The 19,527-nt window shown below is 44.0% G+C and overlaps 1 protein-coding gene across 1 annotated transcript in view; it reads left to right on the top strand.

Moving 5' to 3' along the window:
• The first annotated feature begins 222 nt into the window (after positions 1 to 222).
• Positions 223 to 19,527, top strand: part of LOC147683828 (lysosomal amino acid transporter 1 homolog) — a 192,326-nt gene continuing 173,021 nt past the window's right edge. Inside the window, exon 1 of the mRNA XM_086944226.1 lies at positions 223 to 687. Within this exon, the coding sequence (XP_086800352.1) occupies positions 434 to 687 (254 nt within the window). The 5' untranslated portion in view covers positions 223 to 433. The remainder of the gene's footprint in view (positions 688 to 19,527) is intronic.

Here is a 19,527-nt window from a genome sequence, read left to right as displayed (position 1 = left end):
TCCTGGACCAACCCGTTGTTACTACCTCACTTCACCCCGTCCTCTCTGTTACTCTTATCCATAGAGTCTTGAATGTCACTACCCTGCAGAGTGATACTCTTAAAACGAAGTAGTAATCCAAGCTTAAAAACAATCCTCGCGCTCAGCTGTTGCTCCTTGAGCCTGCTCCCGACAGACATTCATTCCCATGACCAATAAAGATCATCAGCAGACAGAGGCTTGGCCCATTTAGCCTATCAGCACACGGGCTTCTCAGCCAATCAGAGATAGGCTTACATGAAGCTGCTTCCTAAGTGGATAGTCTTCTGCGGGATTGTCCGGTGGTGCTCCTCCGCTTCGCTTTTGTGAAGCTGGCAGGATGGATTTATTTTGTACAGTGATACTCATAGTACAACAGTTGAAACAGAGTTATGCGCATTAACACAGGGGGCAAATGCCCCCCAGGTGTCTGGCGGTCTGCTGCAGGCACATACGCTCTCTTACGAAGGTGGGAGTTAGGATTTTCATTATGAACCAGCAGCTGGCATTCTTTTCGAATGCCTCTCAGGTGGCGTCGAGGCGCTTATGTGTGAACGGAACTCCCTGGATCTGGCACTTCTTCGAACAATGCGTGGAGAATTCGTGGGACTATTGGAGCGTTGTTGTGGGATTCGTTTCCATCGCCTGCTTCCTCCTTGCAGCGTTACCGTAAGTGTCAAACTTCTCACATTCTTCCTCGCGCTGGACCGGTCGTTTGCATTTTGTTAGTTGAAGGTGTGTGCCGCTGCCACGTCACTTCGGTGAATACAGGAAAGCCTTGTAATTTAGGGTTTGTGGTTTAAAGAAAAAAAGATTTATGTATTGTAACTGTGTGTTTGTTGACAGTCATAGCTGTGGGGCATTCTTGATTCGATTCCCCGCTTGATCCTCAATTTCCCATTTTTCCCTGATATGCGGTCGTTTTGTGAACGGACATAATTTGTACCTAATTCAGTCCATTCCGTGGATTTCCCCCGAGCCGCTGGAAGTACGCGGAATTGGAGAACTGAGTTAAGCTTTATGAGTAAAACAAACTACCCCCCCCGTGCTGTACCTCTATTATCAATATATTTGATACTTCTAACTAGGGTGAACAGAATTTTAATGCCAAAAACGGGGACATTTCACAAAAATAGGAGTACTACAATTTTACTTCAAGCGAATCACAGAACAGGCAGTAAGAACCTAATTATGCCATGTTTAAACCCAGTAGTTTACCTGTTCATTAAGTTGCTTTCTTGAAACAACCGCTAACTATCCCTGCTTTGTAAAATATAGAAAACTCCTCCCCCATTTTTAGTCGACCCTCTCTAAAAAAAACGGAACATGAGCTACATTTCTTAAAATCTGCTGGAACAGCTGGTTAAAAACCGGGACCGTCCTGGCAAAACGGGGACGCCTGGTCACCCTACTTTTAACTCATTCCTTCAAAAGAGATGGCGAGCCAAAAAAAGTTTTTTTTAGAATGAATATTGGACATGTACATCAAGTCCTATTGAAAATGTTATCAATACAAATAGGCAAAACATTCCTATTAAAAATGTTAAATACGAAAAAGAATGGTTTTGTCTTGAGTCTTAGCACACACATGCCATTTCTTTTTGTTGAAATGGACCGCTGGAAGCTCCTCAGCAATGCAGAGAAATATTGCACATTACACCGTTAATGCGTGCACGTCTTCCTAAGAAGTATTCTTCTATTTAAGGCATCATAATTTACAAAGCGATGAAATGTTTTATGATAGTCCTAATCTGTTTATACCCCCCTTGAAATAACGGCTGCTTTGTGAATAGTGTCTGTGATATAAAAATTAGTGTAAGCGAAAAGTATTGCAAAACATTTTATTTGCTGGCAAGGTATACTTTTTTTCAACTCTGTTTCGCCACAGAGGTTTTTGTTTCTTGCTTCAGTTGCTCCGTGCCCTAGTGAACTTGTGATGTTAGCGTTATTGTATTGTCTTTTCATTTACATAGCACTTTAGAGTCCCTTGTGGCGCCCAATGTGTGTTTAAGGTGGACAAGTAACTAACTACTCTATTTGTCTTTCACGGTTGAAAGAACATTGGTGATGATTTTCAGCATAAGATGCATGCATGGTATGGCATGACAAACTGAAAAATTGCATCACAGTTTGCTTATACTAACAAGTATTTTTTGTAAGCTGTGGCTTATTGACCTTATGTTTTTCGAAATATCAATGTCTTTATTGGTCTTCTAAATTCTAGACGATTGCCAAATATACTTATTTTTCTTTGCCGCTGTGTTCCAGAGGATCATGTCTGTACAGAGAAGGAACGCCCACCTACTTGAGTTTTTTTGTATAAGGGAGAATGATCAAAGGAGTGCAGTCTGGATCTGAGATTGCTGTTATCAAAGTAGAGGCTTAGTATGGATTGTAGAAAGAAGGTCATTTTCTATTGATTACCTGAGAGAGCTTCTCATGAGATTATTCTTGTTACAGAAATCCACAGAAGCGCTTTGAGTGTAGAGGTGATGTGTTTGTCGGCTCAGATTTAGCACTTATCTACCTGTGGGATTCTGGATTTGATTGGGTTTGCTAAGTAGGTAACTCAAGAGCCCAATGTAGATGCCATTTCCATAGTTGAGGTGTATCAGAGCTTGCACTCTTGAGGCCAGGACTCTGTGAAAGAGTCCCCCGTGATAGAATACCCATTTCAGAGTTCTTATGGAGAAGAACACCATTTTTGGTCACTTGGTTAACTTGTGTTTTAAGTGAGAGGTTGGAACCCATGATCATGCCACGTTCTTCCTTTTTTTATGTGTAAATGTGTTTCTTCTCGGTTCATTTTCTTTTTGTCAAACAGTGTAAGGGTCATATATTTGCTACTATGTACATGAAGACTTCCGTTTTTGAAGAGTTTAGCTTTCAGTGATTCTGTAGCTTCCAAGTGTTTAGTAGTAGTTACACTTTTGCGGCTTTTGCTATGACTGCTTTTCCAGCTCTGGAACGATCTGGGCATCATCAGCCTAATTGTAGCAAGTAAGCCTAAAATAATTGATAAACTGTGGGAGTAGGTCCAGGTATTCATTAAAAAAGCAGTGGAATGATCATTAAGACTTTAGGAACATCTATCGATACAAAAGGGGATGATGGACGGAGCGTTTGAGCAAATCAAACACTCACCCCCAGTCAACTGATCTGGGTTTAATCCATCACCATTCTTTAGCTCACTCCGCCACCCCAGTTCAGATATGGCCATATGCAAATCAGTCTGACCCTGTGCCTCATGGGAACAGTCCAGCCCGAACTGCCAAGCCATGTCTTCCCTGGACCGGAAACAAGCATCCTGGGACCGGTTCGGGTTCATAACCCTCATCAGCCAGGCTATCTTGAACCCAGTGGCAAAGTGAGCAAGGGACTCACGTCTGAGCATACCCTGCCAACTTAGGGCGAACAAAGCGATACAAAAGGTGATGATGGACGGAGCGTTTGTGGAACCTCTATCTATATGATAGCTGAATCCTCTTGTTGAGGCTCTGTTGAAAAAGAAACGAACGTGATCGTGTTCCAAAATCTACTCTCTCCGAGGTCCGCATCCGGAACACGGAGAGAGTAGAGATTGGGGCACGCACAAGTTCGTCCAGAAACAGTGCCTCAACACGAGGAGTGATATGCTCCCGTTGAATACCACCTTCCCAGATAAGTTCAGATCGGATCACGCTCACGTCCGTTTCTTTTTAAACTGAGCCTCAACAAGAGGAGTGAACCGCTCTCTTTAAACACCACCTTCTAAGTAGCTTCGGAACGATCCGCGCTAGTCTTTCCACTGTGCTCGTATTTCTTCTTGCGGTGACTATCCACAGTGTTGTCCCAGAACTCTTTAAAGGATTGTTGGTATCCTAGAAAGCAAAAGCATAGTGCCAGCAGGAATGCTTAGCGGGTTATGTGGAACTAAAGTAATGGTGAACTCCCTGCTCAAGTGGGGGTGCACTGAACACTGTCTCTGCACCGGTGAGTTGGGAGTCCAAACCTTGCTGTCCTGGGTCAGAGCCCCGGGTACACAACATGAGGGTGTTTGAACAGACTGCATTATAGTGGTTATATGGGATCACGTCTACTGTGATAAAGGCAAAATTCAAGCAATATTTAAATACACTCCACTGTAAAGACTCAATAGGTCAACTCAGAAGTGGTATAAGTGCAGCTCAAGTCATGCTCAAGATTAAACAGCCCCCACAATATTGTATATATGATGCCAACCCAGCAGTGTTGAAGGAGCAACCCAACCCCAAAACATTTTATATAGACTTCATAATAGGGTGGTTCAGTGGTGTTTACCCAAAAGGGGCAAAGACTGCATAGGATTAAAACAGGGGTTAACACACAAATGAAGAGGGTGCAACCCAAGTGATATCTGAATAGAGGATCTGCATGGTCCAACCTGTTGCTGCAGGGGCACCCCTTAGAGGCAAATAAACAGGCCATGAAGGCGTCTTTATGGTGAACCTAGTATGAAGGATGGGGCAAACCATAAGGGGGTAATAGTCACCTCATTGGTGGGCCTGTTGGTCAGCTGGGAGGTGGTGAATGGACAGCCAAGCGCTTTGGAGGCAGAAGCAAGCTGGGGTGAGGTGGGCCCATGTGTGGATGATTTTAGGAGGAAGAGGCAGAAAGTATAAAGAAAGAAAGAAGAGGAAATGGTAGAACATGTCAGTTTCTGGTCATGAGCCCTAACGAGCACAAGCATAAAAAAGAACATAGAAACACCTTTTAACTAAATTGGTGTTCACATGGGCAATATTATCAAATGTAAACTTCACGCAGTAGTGGAAAATATTGAAGAAACTGGGGTTGACTTTTGACAGTGAATACAAATATAGAAGTAGTATTGGGTATTATGAGAGAATTTTCCTTCATGATATATCAACATAAGTTTGCTCTTATGGCTAGTCTGCAATTCTGTTTCTCAAGACGTCTATGATAGCAACTTGAATAAAGTAATCATTAAAAAGCGCATTGTGAGTGGCCTAGTAACTTTCAGTTTGTGCTACATCTTCTGTTACAGCACATATCAGAATAGAGACCATTATGTATCCGTGCATTTCCTCAAAGAAACAATCAATTAATCAGCATTTGTATAGCACAGCACTGTTATTCTAGGGGTATCTGGGCGCGTCATGTCCCCGTCTTACAGCAAGGTCTCTAGTGTCTTTCTGAAGTCTGCTAGGGAGGGTGCTGCTCAGCAGTGGAGGGGCAGGTCATTCCAGGTCGTGGCGGAGATGCAGGAGAAGGATCGGCCCCTGCAGCCGCTGCGACAGATGCAGGGGTGTGTGCGAGAGAGGAGGAGTGATGGTGTCTGCGAGGGCGAGAGGAGAAGTGCTGCTGTCTTCCGAGTAGCTGGAAGTTGAGTCGATGGTTGATTTATGAAGGTACTTGATCGTGTAGAGCTTTGTAGGCGTACCTGGGGATCTTGAACTGGCATCTATTCTGGATAAGGGAGCAACTGGAAGTTCCTGAGGTGGAGGGGTGATGTGGGTCTGTTTGGGGAGGTCCAGGAAGAGTCTGGCTGCAGTGTTCTGTATGGTTTGGAGTCTTCTGATGAGCTGGGAGGAAATTCCAGCATAGATGGCATTGCTGTAGTCTAGGCAGCTGGTGACAAGGGCCTGCGTGACGGTCTTTCTGGTGTTGATTGGGATCCATCTGAAGATTCTGCAGAGCATGCGAAGGGTGTGGAAGCAGGAGGAGGTTACTGTGCTGACCGTCGTTTCGTGATCTGTTGGCTGTCGAGGATGATACCAAGGTTGCATGCGTGGTCTGTTGGTGTGGGTGCTGGCGTGAAATCTGCTGGCCACCAACTTAGTGAGAAGAATAGTTGAGTGTGGCTTGCGTAGGGGATTATGTTGGGTCCGTGGGATCTGATGACGTCAGCGAGTTGGGTCATGTAGTGTTGAACAGGGTGGGGCTGGGGGATGATCCTTAGGGTACACCGCTAATGATGTCTCTGGGTGCGGAGGTGAAGGGAGGCAGTTGGCTGTTCTTTGTAGATCCTGTAAGAAGAGAGGGGATCCACTTGAGGGCCTTTTTGCAGTATGCCGATGTTGTGGAGTCTGTCGAGGAGGGTGTGGTGGGAGATGGTGTTGAACGCAGCAGAAAGGTCGAGGAGGATCTGGGCCACCGTATTCTGGGGTAAAGGAGAGTTCTCATGTCATCTGTGGCAGCAAGCAGTGCAGGCTCAGTGCTGTGGTTGGCACAGAATCCTGGTTGTCGGGCGTTGAGTAGATGATTTTGTTCCAGGTGTACGATAAGTTGTTGGTAGATGGCTTTCTCGAGTACTTTGGCTGGGTAGGGGAGCAGGGAGATAAGTCTGTATTTTTTTAGACTGCTGTAGTCGACCGAAGGTTTCTTTAACAGGGGTCTGACCTCTGCATGTTTCCATCTGTCTGGGAAGATTTCTGTGGAGATGGAGGTGTTGAAGATGCTGGTGAGTTCCATCCCGAGGGGGTTGTTTCAGAGAATGAAAAGATGATGTGGGCAGGAGTCGGTGGGTACCCCGAAGTGGATAGACGACATGAGGGCTGTGGTGGTGTGAGTGGGGACCATGTGGTGATCGTTTGGCTGGAGTTCATTGATTGGTTGAGGTTGTTGAGGCTCAGAGCAGTGGGTTGTGGGTCGAGGTTATGGTGGTAGTCTTGCTGTGCAAGTTGTCTGAGAGGGCAGAGTTCTTGGGAGGGGTGGATGGTGTTTTCTGTGGCTTTCAGCTTGGAACATTCCTTGATTATTTTGAAGAGTACCTTTGCATGGTTGGCTGCGGTATCAATGCGGGTAGTGATGGCTGCTCTTTTGGTTTCCTTGGTGCACCGATGATAGTTGTTGGGGACTGCTTTGTGAGCAGCTCTGCCAGAATAGTTCTTAGTGATGCACCATCGTTTCTCAAGTCTGTAGCAGTTGCGCTTGGTAGTTCTGAGCTGTGCGCTGTACCAGCTGGCTGGTTTTGAGGTAATGTAGGCTTTTGCTGGTCTCAGCGGGGTGACTGTTTGCGCATTTGGTGATCCAGGTAGAGACCATCTGGATGGCCTGGTCAAGTTCTGCTGAAGCTTCAGTTGAGTGGTGCTGAGGGCCTATGTCCACAGATTCCCGGTTACCTTGCCCGAGCTGCCATGAAAGGAGCCGTGGTGCTTGGTGGCGGTATGCTGAGCATCTGAGATGGTGAAGTGAACAGTGGCGTGGTCGGTCCAAGTGAGTTCTGTGACGCGGTTGAATTTTATTCTGTCGCTGGAGGAAAAACTTGGAGCAGTGTGTGTGTGTCCGGCTTTGTGCGTGGGTTCGGTGACCAGTGGAGTGGGGCCAGTGGTGCTCGGGTTCTCTAGTAGGGTGATGGAGTTTGAGTCGTTGACACGGAATTTGAGATCGCTGAGTATTACGTAGTGTCGGGAGTCGATAGCTAGGCGGGCTACGAGGTTGGAGATGGTGCTGCAGAAAGCTACCCGGGATCCCTGGGGTCTGTAAGCGAGGGTGCCTCTTATTGTGGTCTTAGCATTGGTCTGTAGTCGAAAGGTGAGGTGTTCCATGAGAGGTGTAGGGTCGTCATTGTTGACGGTGCATCAGATGGTTTCTTTGAAGATGATGGCGATGCCCCTGCCTTGTTTGTTGGTGCAGTCTTGGTGTATCATTTTGTAGTCGTCAGGAGTGGTAGTGGCGATGTCAGGATTCGAGCATGGGTTGAGCCATATTTCGGTGATGAAGGCGAAGGCAACTTCAGGGGAGAGGGTTGTGATGGTATCCCAGATTTCCATGGCATGTTTGCAGAGGGAGTGGTTGTTGAGCAAGATGCATTGGAGGTGTTTCGGGTTGTTGTGGTGGTTCTGTGCAGCAGGAGAAGCGGCAGTGGAGGCAGGTGAAAGGTCCTTTGGTTGATTGCGGAAGCAGCTGTTGTGATGTCTGGGGTCCAGGACCTCCTTGGTGGTGTAGCGGCGGATGGTGGGCGGACCAAGGTTTCTGGCACCGGGCTTTCCTTAGGAGTGCCGGTGGCACACTTGCTGTGTGCATCCACTGTGTGTCCGCCCTGCGGCCTCCATTGAGTAGGTCCTGGGGAAAGGCGATGTGCTGTGTGGGGGGAGTGAGAAACGGCAGGAACGGGCCGAGGTGAGCAGAAACGGCAGAACTAGAGAAACTAGCAGAAAAAGGCAAAAACAGGGGCAGAAAGGAGCAGGAAAAGGCAAAACGGGGGTAGAAACTAGCAGGAAAAGGCAAAAACAGGACAGAAACAAGCAGAAAAAGCAGACGTGGGTGCAGAAACAAGGGCAGAGCGAGCTGAAAACTAAGCAGAGAATGCAGCAACAGAAGGTGGCGGACTGTGGGTAAGCTGGACCGGAGACTGTTACAGGGAGCTGGCACGAGGACCTGCTCAATAGAGTCATGCTGTGACCTTCATCTACTAGGTCCTGGGGGAGGGCAGAGCGCTGGGTGGTGGGAGGAGGGAAATGGCTGGAAGGGGGAAATGGCAGGAAGGGTGGTAGGAGAAAAGGCAGAAACTAGTAGAAAAAGGCAGGACATGCCGAAAAAGTAAAAAACGAGGGCAGAAACGTGCAGGAAAAGACAACAACGGGGCAAAAAAAGGCAGAAGCATGGGCAGAAAAGAGCAGTGAGAGGTAAAAACACGGCTGAAACAAGCAGAAAAAGGAAAAAACAGTTGCGCAGCGAGCAGGAAATGAAGCGCAAGAGGCAGCAACAAAGTGACGGACTGCACGCAAGCTTGACAGAAGACTGGCACCGGGGAGCAGGCACGAAGACTTGCTCCATAGGAGCAGAAAAACAAGCATTTGCAATGCAATAGGTCTTGCAATTGCGTGATTTTGAACTATTGGCATTGTAAATGGCAATGCCTTTTATAATAAGAGGCATTGCCATGTACCACACCAATATAGGTCAAAGTTTTGAAAAAGTAAAACCTATTATTTTATAGAGAGCACGGTGTTCCTGAAGCAGGCGCTGTGTTCGCCATTACATTTTTTAAAAAAAGCTGATGGGCTACATTACCACACTTGCTGTTAAGTGACGCTCAGAGTCACCCACTGACAGATATGTCATATAAAGCCTTTTCCCAACCACAATAATAAGAAGCTCCAATCAGGCCTGGACTGGCCCACAAGCAGGTGGTCCTTATGTTTTTTTAAAATCTCAGGTGGATGAAAGGATGAGGCAAACTTGTTGAAATAGGGACCCGTGATATCGCTTGTGAAGATCTCGGCAGAGGCGGCATCGGCCAATTGCATCAGATGTTAATACCGCGTGCATTAACCCCCTCAGATACGTTTCATTTATTGGAAGCTATGTCCTGCTATTTGCAAGTGGATCCACACTGCTGGTACACTAACTCACCGAGCTATCTTACTGGTAGGGAACCAGTAACATGCTTGCTGCACTGATCGCTACACAAGGCAAAATGTCAGTCGTCTGTTTTTCATGGGCTGGAACATGTGCCCTACGCATCTGTGTAGGAACTGAACTGAGGTTTAGAGCTGCCAAGCGCTCCCTGCTGTTAAGCGTGCTAGGCGCTTTATTGCGTCATCAGGGTATGAGGCGGTGTAAAAGCTGCCAAGCGCTCCCTGCTGTTAAGCGTGCTAGGCGCTTTATTGCGTCATCAGGGTATGAGGCGGTGTAGAAATGGAGCTACACGATGATATGGGAACAAAGATTTGCATAGCGCTTATTGACATTAGTATGGCTTTTGAGCGCTTTAGGGTTGAAAACTCCATATACACAATTTCTCTCTTCTATCGGAGAGCCGCCGCAGGGGTAAAGTGAAGCCAGTGTACTGCTGTCCACAGTAATTGTATTTAATTGCCATTTGTATAGCTCTTACCACCCCTGACGAGGCGTCTGAGTGCTTTTCGGCGAGTAGAACACTACTTCAGAAACCAAAAAGAAGTCAGGCCCAAAGAGTACGGGATCAATGCCCATAATGTGTGCGCGTGGCAGGGGAGTGGGCTTAGAGCCACAGGCTGTAACCGAAACCAGGCCTTCGAATTCAGCCATTTTAATAAAGTGTCTGTGCTGGGGGAAGGCAACACAAAAATGCTAATTGGTGGACGGAAAACTGCATTACAGCTTTTAAAATGACAACCCTTGATCTCAAATATATGTTGTTTTCTAAAGTTGAGCGTATGCGCTTTGCAGCAAAACAAACCGATATGTGTTTAATGCATGTGTGCAAAAAAGGCAGGCCCACGGTGTGCTGGCCTTTGATTCCGTTTGACATGCAACAAATCTGTGTCCCCGAAAGAGAACAGTGCCACCTCCACCCTAGACCCACCCCTGGAACTGTAATCTCTTGGTGACTTATTCGAATGTTGTATCGTAAAGCAGATCGCGCGCCCACGAGTACGGAACAGACAGGAAAAATGTGCATGAAATATCAGTAAATGTCACTGCCAAACTGTGCAGTCCCTTCAGCACTATCCTACAACCACCAACATTTTTCCCACGCTATATCCACCGCCATTCACTCCTACAGATGCCACACAGCCGCCCTGCTCAAATCACGAAACAACACCTGCAGTGCCTTACTTCCTTCATCATTGCCATGCCACACTGCCTTCTCCACCTCGCTGCCACCAGCACCCACTGTCTGCCACCTATGACACCGCCACTCCACGGCCACCAACAGCATCTCAAAACCCGCTGTCACCAGCACCGTCTTCCCTTCAAAACCTCCAGTCCAACACTCCCGCACTGGCATCAGCATTGCTGCTATTACACGCTCACCACCCCATCACCAAGCGAAGCAACATGAAAAACACAACAGTCAGTGTTTGACAATTTAACAAACCCGGTAAACTGCCGACAACTACAGTGAGACTAGCTGGAATGCGTGAAGTATGTATTACATAGAGATACACGTATCAAAGGTTGGCTGAACTGAGTGTCCCACTGACATGAATAAAGGTAGATGTGAAGAAAAAGAACTGGGTTACCGACCCAGGAATGCGGTGCTCTGGCGCAGCACCAACGTGCGATAACAAGCACGCGAGCGCCACAGCGAGACATCTGGTTTCAATTATCGCCCCTGTGTCTGGGCACAATAATTGAAACCACATGGCGGCTGTGCGGGTAACCGACATCAATAGGCCATGGGCGGAGCAACACGCCCGCCTTTGGCCAAATGTGTGCTGTCTTTGTTAAAAAGATGCATGCAAAGGCCAATAGCATGGGCCGAAACAAAAAGCACACGCACGAGTGTGTGCGATTCTTAGGTTAGTTTTGATAGCCCCTACATGACTTCTTCGCATGAACAGCGCAAGTGCGCTGTTACAGGCTCGACCTAAAAAAGAATAGAGCAACCACTTTGATACATCAAGCCCTATGCGATTTGTGGCTTGTGTTGTACCAGAATATCCTGGTTACGATAAGAAACTCATCTTGCGATATATTTTGGCACTGCTTACCTGTCCATATTTATTGGAAGGAAAAAAATGCCCAGGAAATACAGAGACCTGGTTTTCGTGTTGTAAGTTCAAAAGACCACATTTTATGCCCAACGTTAGTGCCAAAGCTCTCAGTAGGTGATAATTACCACACACAAACTCCATATACTTTGGTGTTTTTTTATTTTATTGGGTACAAAAAAGGCCAGACATAAAATCGGGCTACTTGTAATGAGACCTTAACAAACAAAATTAAATCAGATCCTGAACATCGTGATGATTATATTATTTGATAATGCAAACGTGCACATTTTCTGGATTTTCTTTTGTAAAAAAAATAATGCATGTTATTCGTTGTGTATTTATGGTTAGTTAAGCCCTGTGCAGAGCTTCCATGTGCTCTGTTATACATGTATTTGGTATAGGTGGTAACACAGAAATCTCAGGTTGTGCCTTATTGTGTGAGCAGGTTATTAGCCATTTTGTTTTTTTGTTTTCAGAGACCTTGATTCACAAACTGCACTTTGTAGTACGTTTTGCAGTACTACAAAATGTACGAAAAAGATAGGCTAGCTGGAGTCGAAAAACACTGCATGCAGTCTGTGAATATCACAAAGTTTCAGGCCGATGAGTTTTAGCACTGGTAAAAGCAGAACCATCAAAAAGCAAAGATAGTTAAAACCAGGACTGCAGGAGAAGTTTAATCTTAACATGGAACAACTTATTAACTCTGGTAATTAACAATGCTGGTAGGTGACCTGACGCTTGCTCTAAGAGCAGATCCAAACACGGCACTGCAGGCTTAAATAGCCAACAAAAAATATGAGATCGAACTGTGTAGTGTTATATAGAAACCAGGTCTAACTGAATAACAACATGAGAAGCACTAACTCTAGGGTGTTTGCATAAGAGTTAGGGCCTAGGAAACGACTATTTTGTTAATAGAGTTGATAACCACCAAAGTGTGGTTCATTGTCATATTATTTTAGCAGTACATTGAAATTATTAGCTTTAGCAAATCCAACAAACGCAGTAGAGCAGAATCTTCCATTCTGCTGAATGTAGAACTATGTATGGTGATTAACGCTGCAAGGCTGTCCGGTCAGTTGCAGATCAGAAATGGAAAGAAGGAAGTAAAATCAGTTACAGCTTCTTGCCTTTCCAACATTAGTGCTAAAAGACTTGCATATGCTTTACAGTGCAGATATGCAATATCTCTTTCCATGAAGTATCATTCCGGAGATAGGTATAAGGGTACCAGTAAATTTGTGGGGAGCAGATGCAAAGACTGATTGCTTGGGAGGACAAGTCCGAGCACCATTTTCCAGTTGCAGGCCAGGCAGCTTTCTGAGGTATGCTGGGGTAGTTTAATGGATTGGCAATAGATTACTGAGCAAGATTACCAATAGTTCATCCTATTCAATAAGTATGAATCTGATAACATCTATGTAGACATTGGATGAGATTAGACTAATTTAATGCAGGTAGTAGGGATGTGGGATGCGAAATACTTTGGATTATCTAATGTTCATTGTGTTTTGTATAATGACTACTGAGTTTACCATGATTTTCTTCATTCTGATACATAAAGTTTATGTGCTGATTGTACATTATAACCTCCTATCGTTAAACACCAGCTGCTGTGAGTGCGTCTGCTGATTCCGGGGCCCAGTGTGACGTTCACGAAATGCATTTAATCCCTGCAGATAAGTTTCTCTGACAGTGTTGCTTTACTCATAAGACTCTGAATCTAGACACGCCAAATTCTTCATAGAGAAGAATGAGGGGCACCTGTCTGTTCTTATTTTCCCCGAAGTGGGTGCACCACACGTCGTCCTCCTCAAGCGAAGGAGAGCTACCTGGGCGTGTCTCCTCGTACTGGGTGTGTCTCCTCATACTGGGAAGTTCACAAGAGCCCAGGTACACCATATATATGGATACACAACCCTCCACCTAGAATTTCTCTGCTACACACATTCAAACACACATTCAAGCCTCCACCTAGAATTTCTCTGCCACACACATTCCAACTCCCTCTCATCACAAGCCCCAGAAGTATATTAGAGTGAGCCCAGAGCTACACACATTGATTATTTAATTCTACAGGTCATGGGCTTTTCTGCTGACCTTAAAGTTGTTCAAGGAATTGATAAAATACTGTTTCCTTAACTCTCATACACCAAATCACAAAACACACAGCTCATTCAACCAGAATAAGCCACCAATTAAAAGGAGAACAAGAAAACATTACACATAAAACATTCACAAGCCAAGTCTGTATCTGGGCTTTGACGGAAATCCCAAACATTTAGTAAAGTTTGTAGCCATGCCACCAAAATCACTTTGAGGCCACAGAGTGTGTCACATATAAAAGCTAAAATCATTCAGTAATGTGAGATCAGGAGGCCGAATGCCACATGCTTGATAAATGTCACCAGCACCCCAGGATGTTATTATTAGAGTACAGTACACAACCATTCCAATAGGTACTTTCAGATAACATTTTGTTTTCAATGTGAGGAGTTATGTTTTTTAAATGGTCCTTTGGAGCTATGAGGTGTTGGTGCAGTTGGAGGGTGGTCTAACAGATGGTTTAGGTAAAGTGATGCAAGAGGTGCCTACTTTTGACATTGACAACCGAAAAACCCGGCAATTAGTCACATGTTCTTCTTACTGGCTTTGGGACACAGGCTCATCATTAAACCCCACCCTGCAGCACTCTTTTCAACCGGTAATATTAAGGTTTACTCCCACACCCACGGACATTTGTATGTTTTTTTTTTTTTTTTTACATGACATTAGGTACTATAGCTTTGCAGTTTCATAGCAATGTAAATAATTGGAGTTATTGGTACCCAACTAAATGGCCCTCATTTTATTACCCAAAGAAAATAGATGTTGTCCGCAACTTCATTACTGTAGTGGGGTCAGTAGCCCTCTCAGCTGTCTTACATACTGTATTTGCTGGCTAAGTGGATCTATCTTCAGGTAAACTGTTTTGAGTGACCTACCAGTTACAATTGGAATCATAAGAAGCATCCAGCTCAATTACAGCCACACAGTACCCTATTTAATGAGAGAGATGCTCAGGTACCCAGTCACTGGTCATTTTGCTCCTTGCATGCCTTCTAAGCGTAGCAGTAATGTTGCCATGGATTTTGTAATTTTAGGGCATCAGGGGGAATACATTAAAACCTTGCACACAAAATAAGTGTGCAGCAAGCATTAGCAAAGGCAAAAGTTATTGCCTATTCGATCTTTTGGCTTCGCCTTTGCTTTTTGTCCATGCATTGCGGCAAAAAGGAGGAGGTGCAATGAATTGCAAACCTAAAAGGGCCGTTGTGTGGGGAGCAGTAGACCAACTGAGAGTTGGTGGATGGGGAGCAACGGGGCGCATGCTTATGGGCAGGTATTAAAGGGAAGGAGCAGAACAGGAGATAGAGAGCAAGAAAACTCATGCACTGTGATGGAGTGCTGAAAGAAAAAGCTTGCAGTTCACTCCATTTTTGGCTAAGAGGTCTAAAGTTCAAATATAAAAAAAGGCTGTCTCAGCCTTTCTACATTCTGCTGTCAATACATGTAGTATCTTTAAGTCTGACTTAACATATTATCTATCGTACAGTGTTGAGGAATCACAAAAATATAGTGCTAAGAGCTGTATAATAAGCTTATTGTTATTCATTTGCAAAGTTTATTGAAAGGCGCAAGTTTCAATTCAACAACATTTTGCTACACATAACCACTTCCGAGCTTGTTGGTTCACACCTGTGAATCGTGGGGATGATGTATTTTTATTTTTTTGTTGGGAAATATGGAAAATAATTCATGAGTAAAGTATACCTCTTAGAAAATGTGATATGAAACCATTGCTATTTGTGCAATCCACGCATGTCATAAATTGGACTATTTTGTTCCAACAGAAATTATTGTGTCACCTAGTAAAGCCAGGCGAAGTTCACATTGTTTGTTAGCACAGCAGAGGGTGTCCCACTTTCCGGGCTGAACTGCATTCTTTAAGCTCAGTGTGTCCATCTCTTAAGCTCCGTGCAAATTTTGTTAAGGTGTAGAAGTAGACCTCACCAAGGCCTACCGGTGCTAGGGATCCGCCCTTCTTTGCGCACTAGTCCTCAGACCAACAGAGATTGGCACAGAAGCTGGAATATCGAAACAACAGTTTATGAAACCTCATGAGTGGAACTACATCTATACAAAACTCTAAGGCAGTGTATGATGTAACACAAGGAGTACAGAAACTGTGGGCCTTTTTATACCCACTAGAGCTCAAAAGGAGGCGGTACAAGTACACACAAGAATAACCATTCCCATATATGTCAGGTGCCCTTTCATTTGAAAGGGTGGTTAAACAATAGTTTTTAGCAAAAATAATGCAGTTAAGGCTATAGCCTGGATAGCTGGGCACTAGAGTCCCCATCCATTGTTATAAATAAAAAAAAAAATCACACAGGCTTTGCTTCTACTGTGTCCTGCTATGTTTGTGCCTCTTTAATGAGCTCGGATTGTGCAGACTACTTTTCCAGTCAAAGCATGAAGCTCACTACTGGTCTGTATTAACATAAAGTGTAAATCAGAGTATGATTTGATTTCCAATGTTCGATAGAGCTGCTATAAAACTGTATCTGTTGCTACAGTATATTAATTCCTGCAAGGCTGGTAAGAGATGCTTTATGCACGAGTTTACTTTGTGGTCGGATTTGAATTTTAAAAGCCTCTCGGAATTGTCAATACTAAAGCATTGCCCCCAGGCTTCATGTTTAACTTTCACAGCGCAATATGTGCCCATAATGGCTTTCTGGCTTACCACTCGGTTACTATTCGAACTAGGTGTGTGTGCTGTAATGGTTTCTGCCTGTTTTTACTTGGTAATGAGGAAGATTTAGGTTATAACGATCGTGAGGAAGTGGAATATTAGTTGAGCAGGTTGTACCAGTGGGGTATCTTTAATGCTGCCTGCTTGTGTATGTTGTCATCTGTGGCATACTTCATGTGCATTCTATGGAGTCAGACTGTAACTCCGGTCATTATATAATAGAAGGGGGTTCCCCAAATGGGATTTATACTTCTGGGCAGAAACAAAGGGGAAAATACTCGGGGTGTCTAATCTGGGATTCGAGTCACCCCACTTAAACCTAAGGGAAGTATAAAGTATCTAGGGTTTTGTCCTAAAAAGCCCCCCGTCTACCCCTTGTTCTTTCCCCATTTCCCCTTTTTCTTTAAACCTTGGCTACAAATCAAGAGGACGCTCAAAATTAAAATATATGCAATATATGAGGTGAAAAAAAGAATGTATGAATGCATGACTGAGTGATAGCTGATTGTCCCACCATAACCTTGATCTAACCTGGTAGATTATGTCCTCCCCCATCTATGGGAAGGTACATATAAATGTTGTGAGTGACGCCTTCTACATCGGAGCCTTGACTAATTGATCTGCAAATGAAAAAAATGTTTTTAACTATTGAAAGTACTAAGTCTGATTATATTTATGCATTATGATCCAAAGGCATACTTTGAATTTGTAATAAGAAAATGTTTTTTTATTTTCACAGTGTGCTTGTTTCCCTCCCCCTCGTCCATACACACCCCTGCCCTGAGGAAGGTGTGGCCTAGTGTGGCCCTAAACACTGAAACGCGCGTTGGCGTAAACATATTGGACTGCAGCTATATACCCTCTGCAGAATATATTCTCATCTCCTGTATGTCCATAATCCGCACCCCTGTGCAAACAACCTGTATTCTACTCTATGGTAGCCATGGGTGCCTTCCTCCACATGTCTTTTGTATGAATGAATGTGAGATTGATTGAATAAGGGAACCCCAGATTGTGTGGTGTGTGTGGGAGTTTGAGGAACATGCCTATGAATGTTTTTTTTAAATTGTTTATACAGCCACTTGCTGCTTTTGTGTGCTATCACATATGAAAATATTAATGTACATATATGAAATATGCCCTATAAACACTAATTATTGTGTCACAAAAAAAGTATATAAAAAAATCAATAAAAGAATTATGTCCTTAAAATATCAGTAAAGTCTTTGGCTCCGATGTGTCTCTGAAGTCACCCCACCTACAAACTTGTGGATCCCTATTGGGACCCTTGATATTTGCTTGGGCAGGGTTGCTATTTTCTATTTTGTTGTAACTCCGGTCATTCTCTTGTTGAATATTGTCACTCAAAGTGGACAATGGCGGGGAGAGGAGCTGAAGCAAGGAGACTGGAGTGAAAGATCTAATTTCAATAAAGCTTATAGTACTTAAAGATACGTTGTGCCCTCATCCTTACATTGGCGACGAGCGGAGGAAAAATCCAACATCCCAACTAAACCGATGCTTCTGCTAGGATTGCCTCCCATTGCCTGACACCTAATCCTAGCGGAACACCTGAAAAGGTGTGAAAAGGGTGGTTTTGGAGTTTTTTTACTGCTCTGAACGGGATAACCGCTTGTTTTACCCGACACTGTTGTCCACAGTAAGGTTGCTCTTTGAGATGATGTTTACCGCTTGTTTTGTACAATGTTGTTGTGCAGTCATGTTGATCTCTACGCTGATGTGCACAGCTTGTTTTAGACTGACATTCAATCATTTTATTCAAGTGGGGCAGAGCTTAATATTGTGGCTGGTCTGTGTGGTCCTACTGTGTTGTAGCTTCTGTCCCATATTTTTCAGCATAGTGTGAGCAGCCTATTGTGCATATATACCTGTTCTGCATCATTTTTTGTCCCGCTAGTGAAAAGTGTAGTGTCATGCAGAATATTGCTACTCCTTAATTTTTCTTGTTGCAGCCAGGTAATCCCCTAAACATTGGAAGAAGTGGAAAAATTTGTTTTCGCACTATGTTTCGTGTTTGTGGGACTACGTTGTCAGTTGAGCGGAAAAGTTCTCTTCTCTTACACTGTTTAGATTCAGAAGGCCAAGAAGTTTATGGACGTTTGCCTGACCTGACAGCTGAACAGCCTGCTGATCTAAATAACTTTGAAGTGTGTGTGAAGAAATTAGATTTGCATTTCCTTCCAAATGTTTCTACAGTTCTGGAGCGGTGTATAGAAGAGGAGAGAACGTGGAAGAGTATATAACCATTTTGAGAAAATTGGCGTCTTCGTGTACGTTTTGTGTGGGTCTTGTGATCGGCTAAGGGACCAATTTATGCTTGGTTGCAGCATTGCTAAAGCCAAGAAAGTGTTTTGGCAAAAGTACAATCCTTCCTTATGTGAAGTCCTAACTATTGCAAAAATGTGTGAACATAGTCAAGCATGCGTGGAAGAATTTAAAAACAAAGGGGAAGTTGAAAATAGTAAGGATAAACACAGGCATGTGGTACACACACACAAGAAAGGCAAGGAAAAAGATTTTCTGGAAAGGGAAACACACTTCTAATAGTAAAAGTGATAAAGTTTTAGGATAATTGTTAAAGATGTGGTGAATATGGGCATATAGCAATCAATAAAAAATGTATTGGATGGAAAGCCGAATGTGGATGTAAAGGTCACGTTTCTAAATGTTGCAGGATTGGCAATATAAAAATCTTTTTTCATAACATTTCATATAGAGTGCACAGTGATAATTAGGAAGAAGAGATTGTCTTGCAAGTAATGGATGTGGGAGACCATTGTCCATTTGAAACAGTTCTAATCAAAGAAGTATCAATAAGCATGCATTTTGATTCTGGGGCTAAGATCACTCTTATTCCGAGTGTTTTCGGTGAGTGTGTGGAGGAACACAACTTATGTTTAAGGAAGGTACTTGAAAAACTGAGGGAGAATGGTTTAACATTGAATTTACATTTCTACGCTTTCAATCTGTTGGAGGTTTATTACTTGGGATATAAAGTTTCAGCTGCAGGCATAGAACCCAGGAAGGCATTAGTGGATAACAGTGACAATGTCCACACCAAAAAGCAAGGATGAGGTGGTAAAGTTTCTGTGGATGGTGGAGTACTTTGATAAATGTGTCCCCAAATTTGCAGAAAAAACGCACAGCATAAGATTACTGCTGAAGAAGGGTGCAAGTTTTGTCTGGAATTAGGCATGTGATAGAGAGTTTGTGGTACTAAAGAAACATTTGTCCTATGTAGATTCACTGAGAGTTTTGAACCAAGTCAGGACACCA

Source organism: Lissotriton vulgaris, chromosome 11, assembly GCF_964263255.1.
Source record: "Lissotriton vulgaris chromosome 11, aLisVul1.2, whole genome shotgun sequence".
Classification (NCBI taxonomy): Eukaryota; Metazoa; Chordata; class Amphibia; order Caudata; family Salamandridae; genus Lissotriton; species Lissotriton vulgaris.
Note: the sequence above shows the minus strand (reverse complement) of the source record. Positions and strands in the feature narration are given on the sequence as shown.